The 23,068-nt window shown below is 40.4% G+C and overlaps 2 protein-coding genes across 3 annotated transcripts; one reads left to right on the forward strand and one right to left on the reverse strand.

Annotated features, from left to right (window-relative positions):
- Positions 1 to 4,034: 4,034 nt before the first annotated feature.
- Positions 4,035 to 11,432, reverse strand: melk (maternal embryonic leucine zipper kinase). 2 transcript variants are annotated; one of them, XM_058641522.1, is made up of 18 exons: positions 11,301 to 11,432; positions 10,932 to 11,094; positions 10,766 to 10,851; positions 10,494 to 10,610; positions 10,243 to 10,386; positions 10,077 to 10,145; positions 9,466 to 9,558; positions 9,105 to 9,203; positions 8,930 to 8,998; positions 8,419 to 8,517; positions 8,164 to 8,250; positions 7,870 to 7,998; positions 7,534 to 7,698; positions 7,074 to 7,365; positions 6,043 to 6,133; positions 5,448 to 5,595; positions 4,920 to 5,023; positions 4,035 to 4,794 (listed from the first exon to the last, which is right to left on the reverse strand). In XM_058641522.1, the coding sequence occupies exons 2-18, from the start codon at positions 11,008 to 11,010 to the stop codon at positions 4,617 to 4,619; spliced, it is 2,049 nt and encodes a 682-aa protein (XP_058497505.1). In that variant the 5' UTR covers positions 11,011 to 11,094; positions 11,301 to 11,432; the 3' UTR covers positions 4,035 to 4,616. The 2 variants fall into 2 exon arrangements, with proteins under 2 accessions (XP_058497505.1, XP_058497504.1); XM_058641521.1 differs by having other exon boundaries at positions 10,932 to 11,065; positions 11,301 to 11,392.
- Positions 11,433 to 15,234: 3,802 nt separating this feature from the next.
- On the forward strand, positions 15,235 to 22,752 carry adamtsl7 (ADAMTS-like 7). Its single transcript, XM_058641524.1, has 12 exons — positions 15,235 to 15,405; positions 16,045 to 16,165; positions 16,259 to 16,434; positions 16,545 to 16,647; positions 17,824 to 18,003; positions 18,498 to 18,627; positions 19,471 to 19,693; positions 20,315 to 20,488; positions 20,633 to 20,806; positions 20,899 to 21,078; positions 21,459 to 21,603; positions 22,066 to 22,752. Exons 1-12 carry the CDS (start codon positions 15,295 to 15,297, stop codon positions 22,215 to 22,217), a joined length of 1,869 nt encoding a protein of 622 aa, XP_058497507.1. The 5' UTR covers positions 15,235 to 15,294; the 3' UTR covers positions 22,218 to 22,752.
- Positions 22,753 to 23,068: the final 316 nt, after the last annotated feature.

Consider the following 23,068-nt stretch of genomic DNA (forward strand, 5'->3'; position numbering starts at 1 on the left):
TGTTTTTATCTCCATCTCCCTCCAGATCACCCCTGCTATTTTTATGCCATTTCAAATGATGCCTTCAGATCAAAACGTAAACGAACCTGAGATCAGATCCCACTAAACGCTGCCTCGACTGCGTCTAACCAAACCAATTTTAGTCTTTCAAAACAAACATTTAATAAAACGGCCTCCTCACTCTCTTCACTTTCAAAATAGGAAAACTCTCCCCGTCCTTCCTTCCTCCATCTCCGAGACTATTACAAACATCCCACTTCCCATTTATCACCAACAATTAAACAGCACAGAGGCGGACTACTTCATAAGCAGAGAGGAGAGGGCGAGGAGAGCGGGCGGAGACAAATGTGAGCAGAATGAAGTAGAGTCAACAGTGAGAAAGAGAGAGGAAGGCTGACAGCACAATTAAGGTTTTTAATTCTCTGCTTGAGTGGGCCAGTCCAGTCTTTATGCTAATTAGGATGCCACGGCCATTTAATAAATCTCTATGATCCAGCCTCATTTCCCCCCTGTCTCTTTGTCTGTCTATTGAACGCACACTCTCTCACACTCCAGCATTGAAACTTCACCCATTACTTTTTATGGTTACACCCTTTGGTAGGAGTTTTTGAAAAAAAAATCTTGCAAATTTTTAATGCCTTGCTAAGATGTGAGAGCCACAGCATGTCAGCATATGCTGTTTACTGGTTGGCTGAGCAACTGCCGCCTTGGCTCAACGCCTATACCACATCTAGTTTCTCTCCCTGTTAACTCCCTTTATTAGTGTTTTTCAGGAATGTGGTTTGCATCCTTGCCCTGCTGGACTTCACTGTACACACACACACACACACACACACAAGCACTGATGCAATGAATGCATAAGGTTTTCTCTGATTCCTCGCTTTTTCTCTTATCTGCTCATCGCCATTTGACAGACATGTCTAATGATAACATCTGCAGATGCGGAGGAAACAGCACAAACAATCCACCGATAATTGGGGAGCCACATTTGAAGAGCCAACGAGCAGAAGTATTTTCAACCTCATTTAGGTCACGAGGACACAACCTAATCAGTGCTTTTTTTAGTCCCAAAGCCAATTTAAACACAGAATCCATGTAAATATCAACCACAGTTGTAGGTTCATTAGATAATGAAGGTAAAAGCAGGTCCAAACTAAATTCATACACAAGGAAACAATATTATTTTAAAGAATAACTCACTGATGCTGGCGTGACGACTCTCCGGTTTCTTCTGCTGGTACAACGCATTCTGATCAGCAGTGGTGGCACGGTCAGCCATTTTGTGCTGCTCGAGGGTCAAAATGGCCACCACGCAAACCACCAAAGCCAGGTGAAGCAGGTACAGGGCCACATGGAGACACTTCAGCAGCAACGAGATGCAGACTGAGGCGATGGACCACGGCCAGGCCATGAACAGCAGGAGGCTGTTGAAAATGGCACAGAGGACAAGAGGTGGGACAGCCAGGAAGAGTCTGAGCAGCGTGGTGGTCAACCAGGAGTACAGCGTCAGCGGGGACAAGAGGAGAGACACCACTGCCTTACTGGAGGAAACTGACTGAAAAAGACAAACACAAAGTGTACACTAATGAGGAATTTGTGACAGCTGTTCTAAACTTTTTTAACTCCAACCTTCAATGTTTATCATTTATTTTGACACTTGAAGACAGTGGAAACCAAGTGACACAAAACCAACATGGTGTTTCAAACACTGCTTATTTACCCAAAGAGCGCTATTGGCATTCATTTGGAGACAGCTGTCAAATAACCTACAAAATCTGAGATGGATGGGTGTGTTGGCGACTTGTTCCATGTTTTTATTTATTTTTTTATCTATTGAAGCACTTTAAGTTGCATTGTATGAAAGTCTGATTGAATGAATATTGACCTTTTTTTTTTAATTTCCATTCAGGTTTCCAACACCTTCTGGGGGAAATATCAGACTCTTTAGCTGCTAAATGCTGTGCTCATGCTGCTAAAGACAATTTTATACGTGAACTAAAACAGACAATGTGGCCCAGAAAATAACTGAACTACAGCTGTGCAGACGTGTAGTGAGGTCTTACTCATTTTTAATAGAACAACATGTTTCACTTTAAACTTATTTAATTTTAAAACTACAAATGATAAAAAAAAAAGTATCTAGTATTTCTCAAGAAAAATGGAAATCTTATTCATCTTCTGACCCCTCAAGATTGATATTTTGACCCCCCAGGGACCCCAAATTACAGGTTGAGAACCACCAGTGTGGGATCTAATAATATAAGCTCACCTCACACTGTTGTCCATACCAAGAGTCACTGGATGTGTGTGCCTTGTGCAGCCCTGAAAGAGAACAAAAGGGAAATTGATGTGTCATGCAGTTGCCTCACATAAAAAAAAAACACAGCAAGCAAAACTATTGGACCGTATCAGTGTAATAGCACTTCTCAAGAAACATAAACTCACATAGGAAAAGGAGGAGGAGAGCGATTGCCAGCAGAAGTCTCATTTCTCCTCTACGCCTCTACACTCACAAAACAGAGAAAAAGGTCAACACAAATTTGCTCTAATCTCCTCCAACATTCACATGATTATGGGACAGTGTACATTGTTATGATGATATGTAATGATAGCAGTTGATCAAAGAATTATTTCTCCACCCACCAAAGAGTGACACTGCTAAACTGAAAGTGCTGTGTCAGCGCTCCCCTGCTCCACACACACTAAAAGCCTAACTTATGTTTTCCATTGCAAAGTTGCTCAGCTTGAATTCATTAATCCTCGTCAAGCTGTTGGGGCACTTCAGTTCAAGTATTCAAGCAGGCACATCATATACTGCAAGATTTAAAAGGAGGCTTCACAGTGCCCCCTGTTTGAATGGAGGAACAAAGACCACAACCATTTCAGGGGCCTTAAAAATGACACTCCTACCTCAACAGGCCTTTTTGGAAAAGTGAAAACTTTGAATATTTGACCTCTGTGGTTAGTGTTGCCTTAATTAAGAGGTGAACATTGAAGAAGCAAAAATGTGATGCAAATTTATGACACAGAACCAAAACCTTTCTTTAAATGTCAAAGGAGAACACGCGCTTAGATCCATTGGACCATAACTTGGCTAGAAAACAGAGAAGTCTTGCTTATATGTGAGGCTAATATCAGCAGTTGTCACACACTATATATACACACACACACACACCTCCAATCCTCCAATCCTCCAGCCCAGCAGGAGTCATTACCACCACTGGAATAATGAGGAGGATACGAGCTGAGGAGGACTTCTCTTTCAGCACCTCCCAACTTAACTCCAACCTTCACCTCTGTCTTTAAATCATCATCATCCCACCCCCCGCCTTTTCTCAGAAACCATTAAGGTTAAAACCTCCTCATCACCACTTCCATCGCCCATTACTATTACCCTTCCCCTCCCTGCTGAGATGGAAAGGAGAACTTGCCACAGATAAATGCCCATCAGCTGCAGCACTGTCATGACAAACCAGCATCTTGTCTCTGAAGAGAGGTCTCACAAGACTCTCCTTCTGTTCTGTATTATATTCAGATGTTGCAGGCAATAATCATCATTATTTAGTTGCTCAGTTAGTCATAACAATCACACTCAGCCATAACAATGATCATCCAACATTTGGAGCATCAAAGCTAATCCATTACTTCACAATACACACATTGTAACTTACTGTAGTTAAATGCCTTTTTTATACTACAGTTGTGTGCACTGCTATTGTATAAAATGTTTTGTACCAGGTTCCTATCATCACAACAACATGCAAGTGAAAAGTATGGAGTGTGGAGTCTCAAACTCTGTGAGGTGAATCATTGTAGATTTGTGACACTACAATTGACAAATGCATAGAAGAGAAAACTGTCACAATCCATCTCTGCATCCAAGAACGACTCATGGCAGACGAACAGAAGGACGATGACAGTCAACTGTAAAAGACACGACTGCTCCATCAAACTGCTGAATGGAAAAAAAAAAGGGGGGGGATGTCAATGAAATCCACTTCCATCACGTCTCAATGAACAGAGGCATGAAACGCTCATCAGAAACCGTTTATTTTGTTCCTCTTACATGGTCGAAAAAAAAAAAAGTATAGACACAATGTGACATACAGAAGAAACACAGCTGAGAAAATAAAAGCAGACACTTAACAAACATGTAAAAACATCCTGATTGAAGTAAACATGTACATAAAAAGAACAGTGACAGAAAATTAGTAATGCTCTGCTTATTTAAGTTGTTAAATCAAGTTGTGCACCTCCAGGGGAGAACAACATCATGACATAAATATGCTAAGAAGCAGCCAGAAGGTATAGAGTAAATACTTTTCACACAGCTCAGGAGGATTGACATGATCCTATTTAGCCAAATAGTTATGAAAAAGGCTAAGGAAAACAACAATAATGCACATAAAACATGATACATGGTAAAGGATCTTGATATGTAATTCTCATAAATTCCATGCGGCAAGGTTTTCATGCTTGCCTAAGGGGAATTTAAATATTCATAAAAATAATTAAAGACTGATACAAATCTCTACAACATGAAGACGTGTGATGGCTGGCACAAAAAGAGCCAGTCTACCGACTGCTACGGAAGTGTTTTTGTCTGTAAAGTGCATTTAAATCCTGGACGTGGAGAGGATGTCCTCCACCAGGTGTTTGTAGACCCACGCGTCTCCCTTCAGCCTCTGCCGACGGACACCAACGACCTCTGGCCTCTGCAGCAAACACACCTCCAACTCAAACGCCATTGTCACCTTCCCAAAGTCGCCCCAGGTCTGACACTTTAGGGTGTACCTGAGTATAGGCCAAGGAAATAAAACACAGAAACATTAGGAGTTGATTGAATACCATGTTATCTGGTGGTGTTAAACGGGAAAAGGGAAGATTGGAGTTTATTGAATCAAGGATTGAACGCTTACCCTTTCTGTGTAAAGTCGACATTTTTCTCTGGCAAGATGGAGAGGATCTGGTTCAGAACTTGGTCCGGGTTTGTCTGACTGGTCAGAGTGACATTGTATTGTGCCTACAGGAAACAGGCACAGATTAGAAATGCTGCCTAGTGACACATAAATTATGAGAATATTCCACAATTAATTATCATTTTAAGTGTAACTAAAGCCCTAAAAGTAATTATTGTAATGTTATTTATTGCTTATTAAAAATAAGCAATAAATTTAAATTAAAAATGCATGTAACCACTGTCTCTTTGGCCAAAGACTGGTCCAGATGACCACGCCCCCTGAGGTGCTTCTCCACCCCTCTCACTCACAGCTCCCTGCCCACTTCTTGGCATTTTTTTCAAACTCAGGCATTGAGCGGAGTTAGCCTAAGCTCGGGGGGTTTAGTTACACTTTAACATGGTAAATATTATCAGAATTTAGTCTGTCAAATGTGAGAATTAGTACTTAATTGAGAAAATTGCCGTGTGTGCGAGACGGAACAGGTACCTTGATTTTGCGGGGTCCGTCACGCACGCCGCGTTTCTTACTGGGGGTGAGCATGGTGATCACTTTATCCAGGCCTCTCTCCAGAGAACCAAACACCTTCCCTCCTCTTTTCTTCTTTCCACTGTCAGCCATGTCTAAAGACCGAGACCTGCAGAGGAAACAGGGTCTCAACATTTATTCACACTGACTTTGCCTTTGGTCTAAATTGCTCTTCCAATGTGAATATTTTTTTAATCCAGGTTAAAAACACCACTTTCGCCATATGGTTATGATTGAGCTCTTTTAAATTTACATTTTCTCTTTTAATTTTTCCATTTTTAATTTAGTAAATTATTGTTTTATGCTGCACGATCATATTTTTCTCTGCATTTTAATCAATTTTTTTCTTTTCATTCCTTCTTTCTCTATTTATGTTACAATTTTAGCATGTGGAAGAAAACAAGCCAAAACAATTTGTCATCATATATGAGCCATCAGCTGCCCCGATTTATAAAGATCAGCATCAGCCATAGAAATCAGTCGACCTTTAGTTTTAATGATTACTCTGTTCAATTACTTTCCACCCAAAGTCTTCACCCTTGTGCAGGTCACTCACCGTCTCTCAGGGCTGAAAGTCATTATTTCAACATTGGGAAGCTCCTTGATTTCTGTCCTCTTGTTGCGTTCTTTAGAGGCACTGCCTCCACCTGCGAGACACACAGGAATACAAATTAACTTTATTACCTCAGCATCTCTTAAGAGAAAATAAAAGAGGGGAAAACTGCACAGGACTGGATTCAAACAGACACACGCATGAACACAGCCCTTTTGCTCATATGAATGGAACTACTTGGCTTTCGCCCTGTGAATAGAAAGACTTCAGTGTACAAAGACACGTAGTCTGACACAAACACACATACACACACACACTTTGGTGGCAGGAGAACACATGTCACTACAGCCCACTTGGGACAGTGAGCAGAGGAAAAAGACAGCTACACCTGTCAGAGCACACGCCTAGGGACAGACACACACAGACCACAGTGCACGTGTGTGGACAAGTGTGTCAGAGGTAGCCTGTCCTTGCTCTGGACCTGATGCAGCAGAGCAGGCGACTGTAAATAGAGCCCAACCAAACCCGGACGTTTAAACACCGACACGCTCTGCGGCGGTACATTAGCTGGCTAGTGGCTGCCTGAGTTCATGGTGGAAACTAATGAGGGTGGACATTTGAGCAGTGAATTCACTTTGATGAATAATTAAACCTTTAATGGTTCTCCATTCATATTAATGTTCTTCATTTACAGATAAGTAAATAGAATTAGCTTTCTTGATAATAACCTCACCTTTGAGTTGACAATGATAAGTGTATGCGTCCACTTTCGGGGGCTTAGTGACAGCTAAATCATAAAAAAAAATATGAGTGGCTCTGGGATAAAAACAGGTCAAATAAATGAGTTTATTACCAGAAGACAATTTACTTGCAAATGTGTGGCATGTGGATGTGGCACTTGTGATTATGAGAGCTGCATGAAACAGAGAGGGACAGATAAATGGAAAGGGGCAATTGGCTACTGCTACAGCACTTGAAGCTTTGCTGTTCATAGTAAATTAGAGTTATTGAGTAAAACAATATATTTTTTTTACCTTTAGGAGTGACTGCATAGGTTTTCCCGCCATTTACTTTCGCATTGTCATTCGGTGTGGTCAACACATTCTTGTTGTGGCGTGCATTCTTCTTACTCGACACTGGAGTTCGAGGTGGAGGCAAGACAAAAACATCAACATCTTTCTCCTGAACAGCAATATTCTCCTTATTCTCAGATGTTTGTTCATGGGCTCTGTCCCTCCTGTCCTGGTGGCGGGGTGCAGTCTTTCGCCCACTTTCCGGAGTTGGGCTATAAGCACGTCTTTTCTCTACTGACGGAGATGCCAGTCTCTTTAGGAGGAAGACAGAAATTTGGTATAATGAGTACAATTCTGTGGAAGAGCCATAGACCTAGTTTCTTCATTGCAAAAGACCCAACACAGGAGCTTTTTTATGTGAATATGCTCCTTTTCCTCAGCCCTCTCACATGAACACATAATAGTCCAAACTTTCACATACCTTATCTTTGTTGTTTGCCATTCCATCTGGCTGACCTCTGACCCCCTGGGGTGTATGTTGAGCAACTGAAAGCCAAGGACAATCATCGATGTATTCTGAGCAAAAATCCAAAGAACCCACAATCACAGCATCCTCATCCTCACTAAAATGAAGAGCATCTCCCATCTGGAAGCAAGACAGAAAAAAAGAAATGGAAAAAACAAGACAAAAAGATTGACACCGACGACAAGTAGTCAGAAACAATAGATATACAAGGTGTTAAGACTGTGTCAGAACAGCTGTAAAGACCAGGGCAGGCAGCAAGAGCATTATGGGAGTTGTGGTTCAGAGTCTAACCTGTAATCCCCGCTGTGAAGGAGAGAAGTCATCACAGAAAGTTGGTTCAGGGCGCAGACGGACAGGCTTTCCCCTCCCTTTCTTGGACAGCAGCAGCAGGTAGATGGCTGTGGTGTGGTCATAGCGCCACTGTGGGGTTAGACAAGAATTAGATCTCTAATAGAAAGTATGTAAAACATAATTCAAAGGGTGTGATTTCACTATCAAAAACACAAAACAGCCACTAGAAGAGGAACTGATGAGCAAATAAACATGAATGCAAACATTTGAATTTGACCACAAAGTGGCACATACCTCTTTCACCAGTGCTGTGGTGCTTTCTCTCGCTCGCTTCATGTTGACAGCCATCTCAGTGATACAATCTTCATCGATGTGGCCAAGCTATTAAACGACATACGTTAAGGACAACATATGTCAAAACATATTGTTGGTGCTGAAGATATAAGCATGCTTCTGTGGTGACTGGAACACAATGCATCAGATCTTTACTGATGGTAGTTTCAGTCATATATGTATACAGGTTATAAGTGTGTATTTGTATGAGTTTACCGGCTGCCTGCTGTACCACTCCACAGGGCTGTTGTAGTCTTTAATCACCCAGGGATGGTCCAACAAATGTCGAACAGTAACACGCCGCTTGGGGTCCACCTACAGGACACATACAGAAACTACACCTCAATATGCAACAGACAACATGCTTCATGGCCTACAAATACACAGCCAGTCAAAGGCTTCCCAGCTTTGTTGAAATCTAAGGAGCTCAAAATGATATAAAAAGGTAAAGAGTGTGACAGTGCAGGAACAAACTGTTTGAGGAAAATACTGTAATGCAGGAAGTACAACTGTATGTTGCTCTGAACGGTACTTTTTACAGTTAAGAAATTATTTAGCTTTATGTTGTTTTGATTTAGAATATTAATATGATTTGTTTGATTTGTTAAACAAACTATATTGTGTTATACTGTGTTTGTTGAGATTATTTAACACTGAAAACATTTGCAGAATCGTAAGCCGAGTGCATAATAAATAAGGAAAAGGAAATTGAAAAGTGAAAACTAACCTGCATCATCTGGTTTAGCAGGAGGACACTACCTGGAGTGAGCCACTGGGGATTGTCGTATTTACCCCTCTGAAGATTATAAAACATAAAGAAAGACATTCAGCAGCAATTTGGCAAAACTTTCAAAAAACATAAATAAAGGGAGAGGAAGATGTCTCTTAGAGAGCTGTCTTACCATAATCTTTCTGTAGAGGACCACACAGTTTTCATCATCAAAAGGCAGGTATCCACAGAGCAGAGCGAACAGCAGAACCCCCATACTCCAAACATCAGCCTGGAGAGGTTTCACATCACACAGCAATATTACGACTTAAAGTGAAACAGCCTGGATTTCACAGCTCAGTTGCACAAAGTCATTCACCACTGAATATGATCAGGAGACCATGAAAGAGCAGATTTGTGGAGCAGGCAGGAAATAGTCAACTGAAGTGAAAACTAATTAAGTTTTATGGGTTTAAATAGGGACACATTTCTGAAATTACAACACCACTTATGGTTCTAAAACTTGTAAATACCATATAGCCTCCATCTCTCACCTCTGAACCAATATATGCTCTTCCTTGAATGAGTTCAGGGGCAGCATATGCAGGGCTCCCGCAACATGTCATCAGCTCATAACCCAGACCTCCCTTTTGTGAGCGAGAGAGAGAATATCATTCAGTGATCAACATTAGAGTTTAACTTACACTGGATTTCTTTGGGCCAATGCCAATTTAGGAGGGTTAAAAAGGATCAGGTAATGAATAAGAGGCAAAATCCTTTATATACATAATACAGTATATTACATATCAAGGTGCTGGGTGTTACAAGTAAGGGAATCAGAGCGCACTCTGGTGGACAAAGTATGTGGTTGACAAATTCTGCACCTTGTATTGCCCTGCTGTGGAAATGTAATATATAAATTAATTTACCCTGACTTAGATTAAACCACCATTATTTTTGTTGTTCTAGCAATGCCATATTGACCATACAGTATAATTATAATTTCTCTATGATCAAACTGAAACAGCCAGAAAATACAGGAAACGAAACATGGTAGACCTGCCATTTCCTTCATTTTTAACTTCTACAATACTTTTCATACTTGAGTAAATGCAGGCTTAACGTGTTTGAAACACAAAGTAGAATAAGGAATGTGATGTTATACCTTAGGTTTGGCACAAAGACCAAAGTCTATGAGCTTCAAGTTATGGTCTTCATCAATCAACAAGTTTTCCTGAAGAGAAACATTACACCAGGCATTACTTTCATATGAAGCTACAGAGATTAAACACATTTTGGTGCACATTGTGACAGAGAGCGGTTGCTTTTACCGGTTTGAGATCTCTGTGTGCATAACCTTGGCTATGGACGTAGGCCATCGCTGACACGATCTGTCGGAAAAAGACCCTGGTCTCCTCCTCTGACAGGCGGTCCTTTGCTATGATGTAATCAAACAACTCCCCTCCTGGACAGTACTGCGTAAAAGAGGCAAGACAACAGGAAAACAAGGGAATCAATAAATAATCATGAGATTATATGACATAACCACATTCAATAGTCAGCTGTACGTGTGTGCACTTACCTCGAGAACCATGAAGATCTGGGTGGAGGTCTCTATGACCTGATAAAGACGACAGATGTGCTGGTGACTCAGGTTCTTCATGGCCTCAATTTCTAACTTTACACGAGGCAGATCATCCTAGGGAGCGAAAGAGGACAAATCTTTTTTTATTGTTATATTTTAAAAAAACAGGAGACCTTTTCATTTATTTAGGTACATTTTCACTCACATTTCCAAATTTACACCATTTCACCAGAAGAAACTGGAAATGATTTGGTCTCTTTCTGACTTACCCCCAAATCCTTCTTGTTCATGATTTTAATGGCAACTTTCTCTCCTGTCAGGATGTGTCGGCCCAGCTTGACTTTAGCAAAGCCTCCTAAAAAAAACATGTAAAATGTTGCAAATTTAACTGATAAACTGACAAAGCTCAGAATTGATCATAAATATTGACATTACCTGAGCCGATTGTCTCATAAACTTCATAGTATCGTTGAAGCTCGTCCGCACCACGGTGCTCAGTCCTCTCTACAGGCATCTTCCCCTCTTCAGTCGCACAATAAAGTGTTTTTAAAGGACACACGCTTTTTTTCCTTGGTTAAATAAACAATGACACAACTCCCTGCAATTAGAAAGGGGTTTCTTTAACATTAAATACCACGTCAATCCAACGGCATTATGTCTGTCCACAATTATCATTTCACAACTTCGACATCTTGTGGCTAACTGACCACCTGAACTACTCCAGCGCACTCAACATGCAGAAGAAAATAACAATTATTCTGACTAAAAGCGGTAAATACTACGAGCAAACGTGAGTGACGTTACCTGTGTTCGTGTAAAATCAGAAGTTAAAGAAGGTAAGCTCAGTTAACATTATGGAGAACGAGCTCTGTTAGATTTTTCTAAAACAAGTTTGAATTTGGTACGTTGATAATGACCTCATTTCCTGTTTCCGTTTTGTGTTGCGCCCCCGCTGCTCCTTGTGGTTAAATACAGTTACTGCAGAGACATACAACTGCCAACAAGTAGAAATCGCCTAAATTAAAATATGCAGCTATTACAGGGATAATTTAACAATTTAATAGTATAGTATAGTATTCAGTATTTAGTAGTATACTTATAGTTATGTTTTTGCTATTTTTTGTTTGTGAGTAGCCAAAGTAAAGATTCAATGAAATTTCTGGAAATGTTGTTTATCGCCCAGGGACAAAGTTATAAGGTAAAACTCGATTCGTGAATTTTTTTCTTTTAAACAAATGTTAAATACATGATCTTGAGCCATAGTGACACTGTGGAAAACTAAGTGGCATTGGTGGAGGTTTGGGCTTTATCGAGTCAGTGGCATAAGGAGCACATCCCAAATATAAGAGGGTCACTCTACCCACAAAGATGAGCAGAGCCACTAGTAAGTGAGGCAGTATATTCAAAATGAACAAAAGATCCACGGGGGGTGGAGTGGCTCAGTGGATAAGACCAGTACCTTGTGTGCAAAAGACATCATGGTCGCAAGTGCAACTCCACCCCCTCAATTCCCTTGTAAGTCGTTTTGGATAAAAGCGTCTGCTAAATGACATGTAATGTAATGTAACATAAAATGACCAGAAAGAGATTAAAAAGTACAAACTGTGTTGTCTCCCTTTTCAGTGTGGTTGTCTCACTCCAAAGCACTAGGACATGTGACTCAAAAGGTAGTGGTTTGTTTCGATTAAGAATTATTTTACTAACATTTACATTACATGTGCATTCATGTGCATGTATACCGTACAAATAACTTGAGGTATGAAAAGCATCCTGTGTGTTGCAACTGTGTTCAAGCTCCTCTGCTTAACCCCGTAGGTATGCAGCTATAGTGGCTGACCAGAGATGTGTATTTATGGTGTCAAAAGGTGTGTGTCTTCACTTGCAACAAGTCACAGGTCTGTAATTAGGAAACACTAAGAGGTGTGCACAGAAACCCCTGAATGGATTCTAATAGACCCTCTGCCTCTGTGATGACAGTATACAACCACTCTCACTGTGACAGATTGTACTGCAAATGCTGCAGTAACTGTTTATGTCCTCTATTAAATGCACTGGCATGGAAAACTTATACTGCGCCTAATCAATATCCACACCAAGACAGCACGCATTTAAGGTCTCACAACAGGCCATCCCAGTCACACATTAGCCTGTGAAATAAAAGCCAGACATGTTTATAGACTGAAAATATTACATCTTGATGTTTGGCCAGTGTGGACAGAGAACTGCAGAGGAATTTAAATAAGTGATCAGTGGTTGCCGTGTCATTCTCATGGTCATTGGGGAAAGAGTTGGTTGTTAGGGAAGTAACTGGTGGTTAGGGGATGACCAGGTGTCAGCGGGATGACAGAACCCCTCATTTGGTATCTGGGGCAGCTGGCCAGGATGGGACAGAGGGACATCAAACAACCCACAGCTGGAAGAAAAGAGAGGGGAAGGTGAGTGTGAGGAAAGAAAAAATGGGAAGGAGAAAGGGAAGACAATTAAAAAAAAAAGTAGAGAGGAAAATCAAGGAGAATTTTTTTGATTTTGATGTTGACTGAATTTCTGTTGGCTGTTCTTTTCAATCACACATACACACATAGAGAGAAAAACATTAGGCAACTTTTTAAGGAGAGCAAAAGAAAAATGGTTTCAGGCCTCATTTTTAAATACATCTATTGCTGAGGACTTTTTTTCATCAAAATGCTTGAGCTCAGATATTTAAACAATTTCAAAGTACCAGTGGGTGTTCACCCTCTAAGTTATTTTATACATGGTCATTGTTCAAAAATTTAAAAAACCTAAATAGTTGTAATGCTTTTGAGGGCAAATTCTGTTACAGTTGATGATCTTTACACACAATGTGATCATGGAAGGCCTGAGGGTTTCACTGAATATACTGAATATAGCAGACAGACTTTGACACTATCTTGAATGTGTTTACTCACAATGACTGTAAAAGGGGATAACTATGATATTGTTACAAAAGACTATACAGTTTCATTTTCTGTCCGCTTTCAGGGACTTGCGGCGTGTGTGAATCATCAGAAGTGGCAGCCATTAAGATGTCACAGTGGAAAACAGACAATGCACAGAATTCCCAGTCTTCATTGACAGACTTCTAGGAGGAGAATGCCTGTGTCACAACTCTGTGACGACTGAGGATTCATTCTGGGGGAGCTGCATCTTAGATATGGCTGTGTGCCAGAGAGGGGGAGATGGAGGAAAGGAAGAATAGGCATGTATAAGGCGTACAGCATTTCTAATGAGGTGTTGCTGTATACACATCAGTGTTCTTATGTCTCTCAAAGAGTCAATTGCAAAACACTCATAAAGAAAGAAGAAACATTTCACTGGCATCATTTGTCTCTGTGCTGCTTCCAGCATCATCACGAGAGACATCCACACATGTGTGACTCCTATATCCTCCATGCACAAACACCTACACACACACACACACACACACACACAATCATAAAGACATGGCACTTCTTCTGGAAATTGTGAAATTCTCATTCCTGGCAATTTCACACCCATGTTGAGAACAGCTGCAGTGTGGATCAGAGGGGAGAAGGTCTTTTTTTTCTGCTGGTTCATATACAAGCACAACACAGGTACAGGAACAAAAACAACACCATTATCTCTGCTCTAACATTCTTCACATTGTAACTTTAGGTTACGTTAAAAAAAAAATGGAGTTTCTGATGTTTACAACTCGCCTCCCTCTAATTACTTAACATAAAACAGTGGAAAGTTAAAGAGCCAGGCAGGCATGCTACACTACACTTTGTGTTTGCAGGGCTTCAACACTCCTGTGCCCAGAACTAAAACATTCAGCCAGGGGAATATATTACACCCATATGTGTTAGAGCTTCTCCAAATCATTTATGGCCGTGAAAATATTACCATAAGCCCTCTGGATTAAGACATTAGGAGTCACTGTGCTGTTTTGACTCCTGGCCAGTCGATTTACAGTTGTTATATGTTGTATACATTAGTGGTATGGTGGAAAACTGAAGTCAATATAAAATCGACATCCATAGTGGTTCTCGTGTGTTTTGTGGTTCATTACAGTCGTGAAAAGATTGAACATATTTGTATGATTATCCTCAATCCTGCCCTCTCCCGCAGTGGTATTTTAATTTCAATTTAGATTTTTTTATTTTTATTTATTTATTTATCTTTCTTTTTTTTCCCATCAACATTGAAATGAAAAACAGAATAACTCAGAACAAGATAAGCCTTAGAAAGTAAAAAACAAGAGGTGGATCGAGAAGTAGGTCAGATAAAGATCTCGACTAACCCTAACCCGACGACGAAAAAAAAAGGCAAGCACTTACTTGTACATCGCACTTACGACTAGCACTTTATAGATTGGCTTACTTGAAGCACTTACTTACTTCTAGCTCTTGTTTGTACTGATGTTAACTAATGTTAAATAATGTTTAAATGCACTTATTGTAAGTCGCTTTGGACAAAAGCGTCTGCTAAATGACATGTAATGTAATGTAAACATCAATAGTGATGTGTGTCAAAAATGTGGCAGAGATACTGGTTTTGGATCAGCTTTAGGATATGGGACACACACAAACACACAAAACCACACTTGTCACAACATTCATACTGAGGTGCAAATGGGTGTGACCTCATCTTGAAATAAATGTGCCTCAAACTATTCTGACACTTTCTCTCAACATTTCTCCTTTGTCTCTCTTCCCTCCCACCCCTCGAGCCAACCCCACCTCACAAACACACACACTCCCTCCATTAAACATGTGTGTGTACGTGTGTTTGTGAGTGTCCTCCCCTCAGTCTCTCCATGGCTGAACTGTGGCAGCGAGCTCTGGCTTTCCTCCACATCATTTGTCTTCTCTACCGACCATCAGGTGCTCTTCGCTGGGATGACAGAGTCAGCCCATCCCTTCTGGAGGTAAGACATCCACATGGTCATGTACAGAAGCTTAAATGCAAATTGTATTCATGTGCACTCTTTGTAAGAGTTGATAGTCCTATATAAAGGTTGCATTATTCGTATGTAAAAGCAAAATCTGGCAGTAAATGTAGCGTGTTAAACTGCCAGTTGTTATAGATTCTCTGTCTTTCTCAAAAACTAAGACTAAACTATCACTGAAGAGATCATGCTACATTCATTAATAAATAAGGTATAAAAGGTGGAAAAAACAGATAACTTATTGAGGTACATGAAAAGAATAGAACACAAAACTTGCAAAAAGTTTTGGAGAAATAGAGAGGAACACCAGAAAGGTTCTCCAACTCAAACCACCTGTTGGACTGGACTGAGTGAGCTGTAGGATTTCCAGCAAAAGAGAGGGAGTTGGAGAGCAGGAGGGATGAGTGAAAATAAGATAAAAAGAACAACAATGTGATCCAGTGGAATTTATGATTATACTACTGAAACCCAGGCCTACACATGATACTCAAACTGTAGTACAGAGAGCACAGAGGGAGCGTCTGCACATGTACACGAGCTGGCTGAGACACATACTGTACAGCAACTGTGTTGATAGCTGTGTGTGCATTTAAGTGTGTGTGTCGACTGGGGTTTAAGGTGGTGAAGGGGAATTTCTCTCGGACCTTCCTTCGTGTGGGCTACCATAAGATTGCTGAAATTCCTGCAGGAGCACGAAACATCACCGTACAGGAGACAGTGAAGAGCCGAAACTACCTGGGTATAGAGACACACACACACACACACACACACACACACACACAAGAGTCATTTTTACTACAGTGATGTGTGAACATTTTCTTTTTCCATCCAGCTTTACAGACCCAAACTGGAGACACCATCATCAATGGGAACTGGGTGATTGACAGGCCTGGGATCTACGCTGCTGTGGGAACACAACTGACGTATCGACGACCCAATGAAATCCGCTCTCGCAACGGAGAGTCCATCACTGCACCTGGGCCGCTCACAGAGGAGCTGCATGTTTATGTGAGATGCAAAACACCACAAACTCTGTGTTTATCTTCTGTGATAAACAAAAACAATATTATTACTACATTACATAATAAATGACTCATCTCTCTCTCTCTCTACTATAGCTGATCTACCAGCAACCAGGTCCCAGTGTATACTATGAATATAGTGTGCCTGTACATAACACACAGCCAACTCCTGAACCAGACTCTTATATACTTCCCCTCGGTGAGTGCACACAATCACATGCATGAACACCTACATCAGAGTCAGAGTGGTGTTAAACAAAAGATTCAGATTTTTGTATCACATGTATCACATCACACAGCAGATGCGTCAGTCTGTGTCGTCTTGCATCGTCAAAGAGACACCAAGATGTATCATATTCCACAAAAATGTCTCTTTGAAAACTTGATTAGCAGTTTGATAACGTTCCATACAGCAGGCAAGCAGCCACACTTTGTTCAAGAGAATTTCACTCCACACTGAGACAACATGTGTTCCCCTGGGCTAAATTTAATTTCATTACCTTTTACTGAATCTTCATTACAGAAACAGTTTCATTTGAATCCGGCGACACAGGCAAATACTCAATTAATACTGCCAATAGTTAATTCTAATTAATTATTTCCAGAGCAATTTTAAGAACAGCATAACCTGCACAACCCCTTAGGCATTTTTGTTTATTCTGGCTGATTAGACATTTGCTCAAGTTGAAGATGGGTGGAACTGTGCTGGTAGATGTTATCCATATATTAGTAGGACAAACAATGGTGTTATTTCTGCCAAATCAAATGAAATGCATTTATATGCAAAATAAAATTCTCACCCAATTAGTGTATACAAAGTTAATATTCTAAAATATTTTATATCAACAGGAAATGAAACAACGCACCACCATGTCTATACTGCAACTTTAAGCTGTTAAGAGAAACCACAATGTTTTTCCAAATATTAAATAACTATTTTTTTTTTTCTGAGGTGTTACCAGGGTTGTTTCGCCAACATCCACAATTAGTTTTGTGTTTTTCCTCCATTTCCTTTGTGCATTGGTGTGCATAAACAGCACATTCGAAATCAGGCTCAGGTTTTCTTAGCAAGCCTGGGTACATTTACGTTTTTGGATACTTTACTTATGTGAACTACACTATGGATTCGGGTCAGCCTGTGCACACCCATGCTGTCCTGACACATACCTAATCAGCCATAGGAAGTAAAATCACCTGTGTGGGTGCACCGTGCACGCATTTGGCCATCAACAATGACTAAACTGTCTTCTGTGTTTTCATTCCATCACTGCTCTCTGTTCTGTGAAATGTTTTCAATCATCTCGTTGCCTTTATTTTCCACTTACATGCCTATAATTGTTTTTGTTCCACCTCTCATACGCATCATTTCCTGTAGCTGAGAGAGTAGATCCATCCAAACCAGGTGAGAAAGGTGAAATCAACGGTAATGACATCACCAAGGAGACGTCCAAGCCCAACCACGTTCCCCCTGACCACAGTGTGACCTCTCACCCTCAGACCACTTACACCTGGGCAAAGAGTGGGCACACAGAGTGCAGCACAACATGTGGCAATGGTGAGGAAATGCAGGAAGAATATATAATAATAATATAATATAATATAATATAATATAATATAATATAATATAATATAATATAATATAATATAATATTATATAATATAATATTATATAGAAATATAATTATATTTAAAATACATATGGGCTTAAAAGACAAACAAAGTTATATCACTCTGCTTTGCAGGTGTTTATAATAATCATTAATTACTCTGACTGTCGGGCTGGAGTCTGTTGTACTGCTGTGCTGATATTCAGTACAACAGACTAGAGCCAAACAGGTTTTTTTAATAATCTGCGCATGGTTATTATTAACACCTGTGAAGCGGAGTGACAGCACTCCCTCTTGTGCGATATTGCTTTGATAACTATTCCATTCTGGATTTTGAAAAGACATTTTCGTTTCATTATTTTGGGGCATTTAATTACTGCACAGGAATCCATATTTTTCACCTTTTGTCTATCTTGTGTGTATGTGTGTGCACACTTGCCAGGTAGACGTCAGGTGCTGTGGAAGTGTGTTGAGAAGGATTCACAGGTGACTGTCGCCGCTGACCACTGTGACCCTGGCCTTCAAACAATACACCAGGAAGAGGACTGCAATGCCCAGCCCTGCCCTGCATAGTGAGGAACACACACACACACACACACACACACACACACACACTGCATTGCTTTGCATTCATTTGGACAGCCTAAACAAAGCTGAACCACAACCAGTTAATGCTTAATCCTAATCCTAACCTTAACCTAAACTGAAATCTTAGCCCTAAACTTCCTGTTCATCAGATATGAGGTTTTACCTCATTAAGACCAGGTTTTGATCTCCATGAGAACAACAGGTCCTGACAAGGTCAGTGTTTATGCCAGAAAACGTGAGAGAACACACTCTCACACACAGGTTTTTGCAGGTATTCTTGTTAAAACTCCTGCAACCTAAACAAAGCCTTATCCCTAAAAAAAATAGTTAATGGGTAATTCTAACCTTAAACCTAACCCTAACATTAGGCTTACCACATATTATCTTTCCTCCAACCCTAACCACAGCCTCAGAAAAGAGGTTTTGACCTAAAAGGACAAGATGTTGGTCACCATGAGGACTACATTTTATTTTACGCACACATACCTGGGTATGGCTTTGGTTAACATGTCTTGCCGAACCAACCACCAGGATGATTCAGAAAACTGACAGTTGTTGGTCTGAAATACACATGTTTCTGCTGTGACTGTTAATAAAACACGGAGAAAGTGAAACCTCAAGAGAAACATCTGAACCTGCGCAGCTTGAAATTCCTTTCGGAGGAAACTTCAAAACGCCCCCTGTAGAGCAGAGTCAACTGACCTTGAAATCAAATCAAGCACCATCCTATGCTTCCTGGGATGACAGAGCTGGGGTGTGTTCTGCTATATATACAGGACTTCTTTCCCCTCAGCCTCTCTTTTTTTTTGTCTGTGATTGTCTCAAAGCTGGGATGTGGGGGAGTGGTCAGAGTGCAGCAAGAGGTGTGGCCCCGGCACTCAGCACCGCCAGGTCATATGCCGTCAGGTCACACAGGTCCATGCCAATGGGACAGAGTCCTCGGTTACTGTGGCACCAGAACTGTGCGGGTTGTCCGACAAGCCAGTGACTAAGACAACCTGTCAGTTGAAAATATGCAGCCAGTGGGAGATTCAATCAGAGTGGAGCTTGGTGAGAAAACACACACACACACACACACACACCTGAGCATTACAATGCTACATGACGACTAACAGGTGCCTTGAATGCTAGAATTTACTTAAGTAAAGAAGTGTTTATTGGCAGAAATGTAATGTACTACCCACAGGTTTGGTTGTATAAGTACATAAGTACCATACAGCAGATTATTCATGATCAATGACCACTGTTTTTTTTGTAGTTGTAATAAATCTGTACAAATGTAATATCATATTTTAGCCATCCGTTAACTAAAAGACTTGTGAATAATATTATAATACTATAATATGTAAATATTTTAGGACTTACTCATAAGACATGCAATTTACTTCATTATTGCATTACTGGAGCCTTTGAATACGCACAGTTAATTTATTTAATTTACAAAGTGTGTCTTCCATTAATCACATGTGCAACATACAGTCCCAGAGCAAGATCACACAGCTTCAACAATCACAAACAGGAAGCATAATGAACCTCAGATGCTTAACGCATACATACTGCTATAAGTGGCTTGACCAGTTAATCATTACACAGGACAAATAATGAGATGACGCTCATTATCTATAGAGCTCTGGATGTCATGTGACGCCATTCTACTCTTTACTCCCAAAGTGTTCAGTGCCATGTGGAGTGGGACAGCGCCGCAGAGAGGTGGTGTGTCTGAGTAACCAGGGTGACGTGGAGGAGGATGAGGAGTGTAACATGAAATTAAAGCCAGACACACTACAAAACTGTGATATGGGAACCTGTGCCCGCAGCTGGTTCACCTCCCTCTGGAGCCAATGGGTAACACAAACACTGTTGTATGTACTTGAAAGTGTGTGTGTATGTGTGTGTTTGTGAGACAAAGCAAATAAATCAGGTAGAATCATGATGAACCATTGAAATGGCTCTGATTTACCATGTGTGTATGTGCGTGATCACCCTCAGTGCTCAGCAGAGTGTGGTAAAGGCAATAAAACCCGGACAGCAGTTTGTCTGATGGATCACATGACTGATCTCCCATTGGACGGCTGTGAAGGAGAACGTCCAGCAGAGGTGACATCTTGTGATTCAGGGCCTTGTAAAAAACAGCTGGAGTGGTATACAGGACCATGGGGTCAGGTAATTCACATCCATATATACATACATACATGGAATACTTACAGACACTATGAAAAGAGCATTGGTTTAATTATGTGTGTGGGTTAATTAAGTGTTCTGCAGAGTGTGGGAATGGAACGCAGGCCCGGAGCGTAGTTTGTATTATCAACAACAGCGGTGACATGGAGGTTGTGGACCATTCACAGTGTTCTAGTCTGCCTCAGCCAATCACTGCTCAGACCTGCAGACTGAAGCCGTGTGGTGTCCAGTGGTATGTCACAGAGTGGAGTGCAGTAAGTGTCAATAACCTGTGTTTTTAATATCTGGCACATACAAAAACTACAGAATGTGAGATACTTGATTGTAACACTCCGTCGCCATACCTTTTCTTCAGTATTATGATGCTCATTTTGAACTTCATCAGGTTGTCTTGACCATGTCTATGTCTTTAATGAATTAGTTGCTGCCATGTGATTGGCTGCATTGGTTTTTGGATTAACAAGCAGCTGTACCTAATAAAGTGGTGGGCAAGTGTATATTTTTAGGCTTATTCATAGTAGACTCTGTGCAGATTTTTGCTGATACCAATATACACATAAATGTATATACATATGCATTGACACATTCACTGTGTGTGCAGTAAATCATGTCTGCCCCACGCTCTCTTTTTCAGTGCTCCCGCTCCTGTAATGGTGGCTATCGTGTAAGGGAGGTGCGCTGTCTTGCTGACAATATTGCCCCAAGCGACCGCTGTGACCCCAATTTTACCCCAGAGAGCCGAGAAGAATGCAATAAACAACCCTGCCTCGCTGAAATAAGTGAGTCCAACTAGCAATTTGCACAGGGTGTGTGCTACCATCAGTGTAGTGGGGTCAGAGGTCAAAACAGAGTCAGGGAGGACTCGGTTTGGAGTGAAATTTCTCTGTAATGTCATTGTTCACTGTACATATCAGTGACATTGTTAACCAGTATTAAGTGAGGTGCTGTAAGGAAACAGATTTTTTCCTTTTGACTTAATGAAGGGAATCAATGGAAAAACAGGGTTTAAATAATAAAAAAAAGAAGATACATTTGATTTATGAAGAGTTTTAAAACATGACTCTGCTTCCAACATTTACAAATGTAACAGGTCTGCATTTATTTAGTTATTTGTTTTTATATACTTTCATACCTTATAAAAGTTTGTATGACTGATCTATGAAATATCCCCTGGGGACAAATAAAGTTTTGTTGAATTGAATATCGTATTTTATCTTTATCTTTTCTATTTTTTCCCCCAGATCCATCGTGCAGCGACCAGTACAATAATTGTTTGGTGGTGGTTCAAGCCCGACTCTGCATATACCCCTACTACAGAAGTGTCTGCTGCGCCTCCTGCTCCCGTGCACAGAAAACATACCCAAACTCTATACAAAAGAACATAAGAAGGTGATGCCACATGTCGAGGAATGAATTCACATCAGGTCACAGCATTGAGTGGGGGAGAGGAAAGGAGCAATGTGAAAATAACTCTCAGTTCCTTGCTGACGAGGCTTCCTCCTTCAGTTTTGTGGGCACAGTCTGTATGACATGGGCAGGTTTTGATTTTCAGTCTAACTTTAAACTGGACTTGTCACATTTGATTTTGTACTGAATACAATATAGTATATTTATTCGTAATAAAAACATAACTTCTGGTAGTTGTAGTTGTCTTTCAGCAGCACAGCCCCACTCACTGGTGACTGGAAGCACTGCGGTCAGCTCAGACCTAACTTACATGACCCTCACTAAAAAATACCAGTGACACACATAATTATACGCCAATGTAAATGACAGGCTCCTGAGATATTATCCTCATACACAGTTACTATGGGCTTATGCACTGAGATACTTGGAGGCTTTCAGCAATGAAACACCTGAGCTTAATTTTAAATGTCATGGTAAAGGATGTCAATTTCTTTGTTTTTCCTTTTGTTTATATTAGCAAACATCTTAACTGCAGATTGCTGAGGAAAATAATAGCACAAGCCTGTAAAACAAATACATATGTTGCAGTAATTATTTCCATAATTGGTATAGTATATAAAATATTAATATAGTATTATTATATAAAATATACTAATGATTTTACTCAAATGTTATTTCTTTGCTCGCCCTTATAAAGTGCCCGTTTCAATATAATAGGCTTAAAAATACCATCCACCAGCATACAGTGGTACAGCATACACCATCATATATTAGTAAAACCAGCACTAATACCAGATTAAACAAGCAGGTTACGTATAAAACATTCAAAAAACAGCC

Source organism: Solea solea, chromosome 10 (genome assembly GCF_958295425.1).
Source record: "Solea solea chromosome 10, fSolSol10.1, whole genome shotgun sequence".
NCBI classification, from domain to species: Eukaryota; Metazoa; Chordata; class Actinopteri; order Pleuronectiformes; family Soleidae; genus Solea; species Solea solea.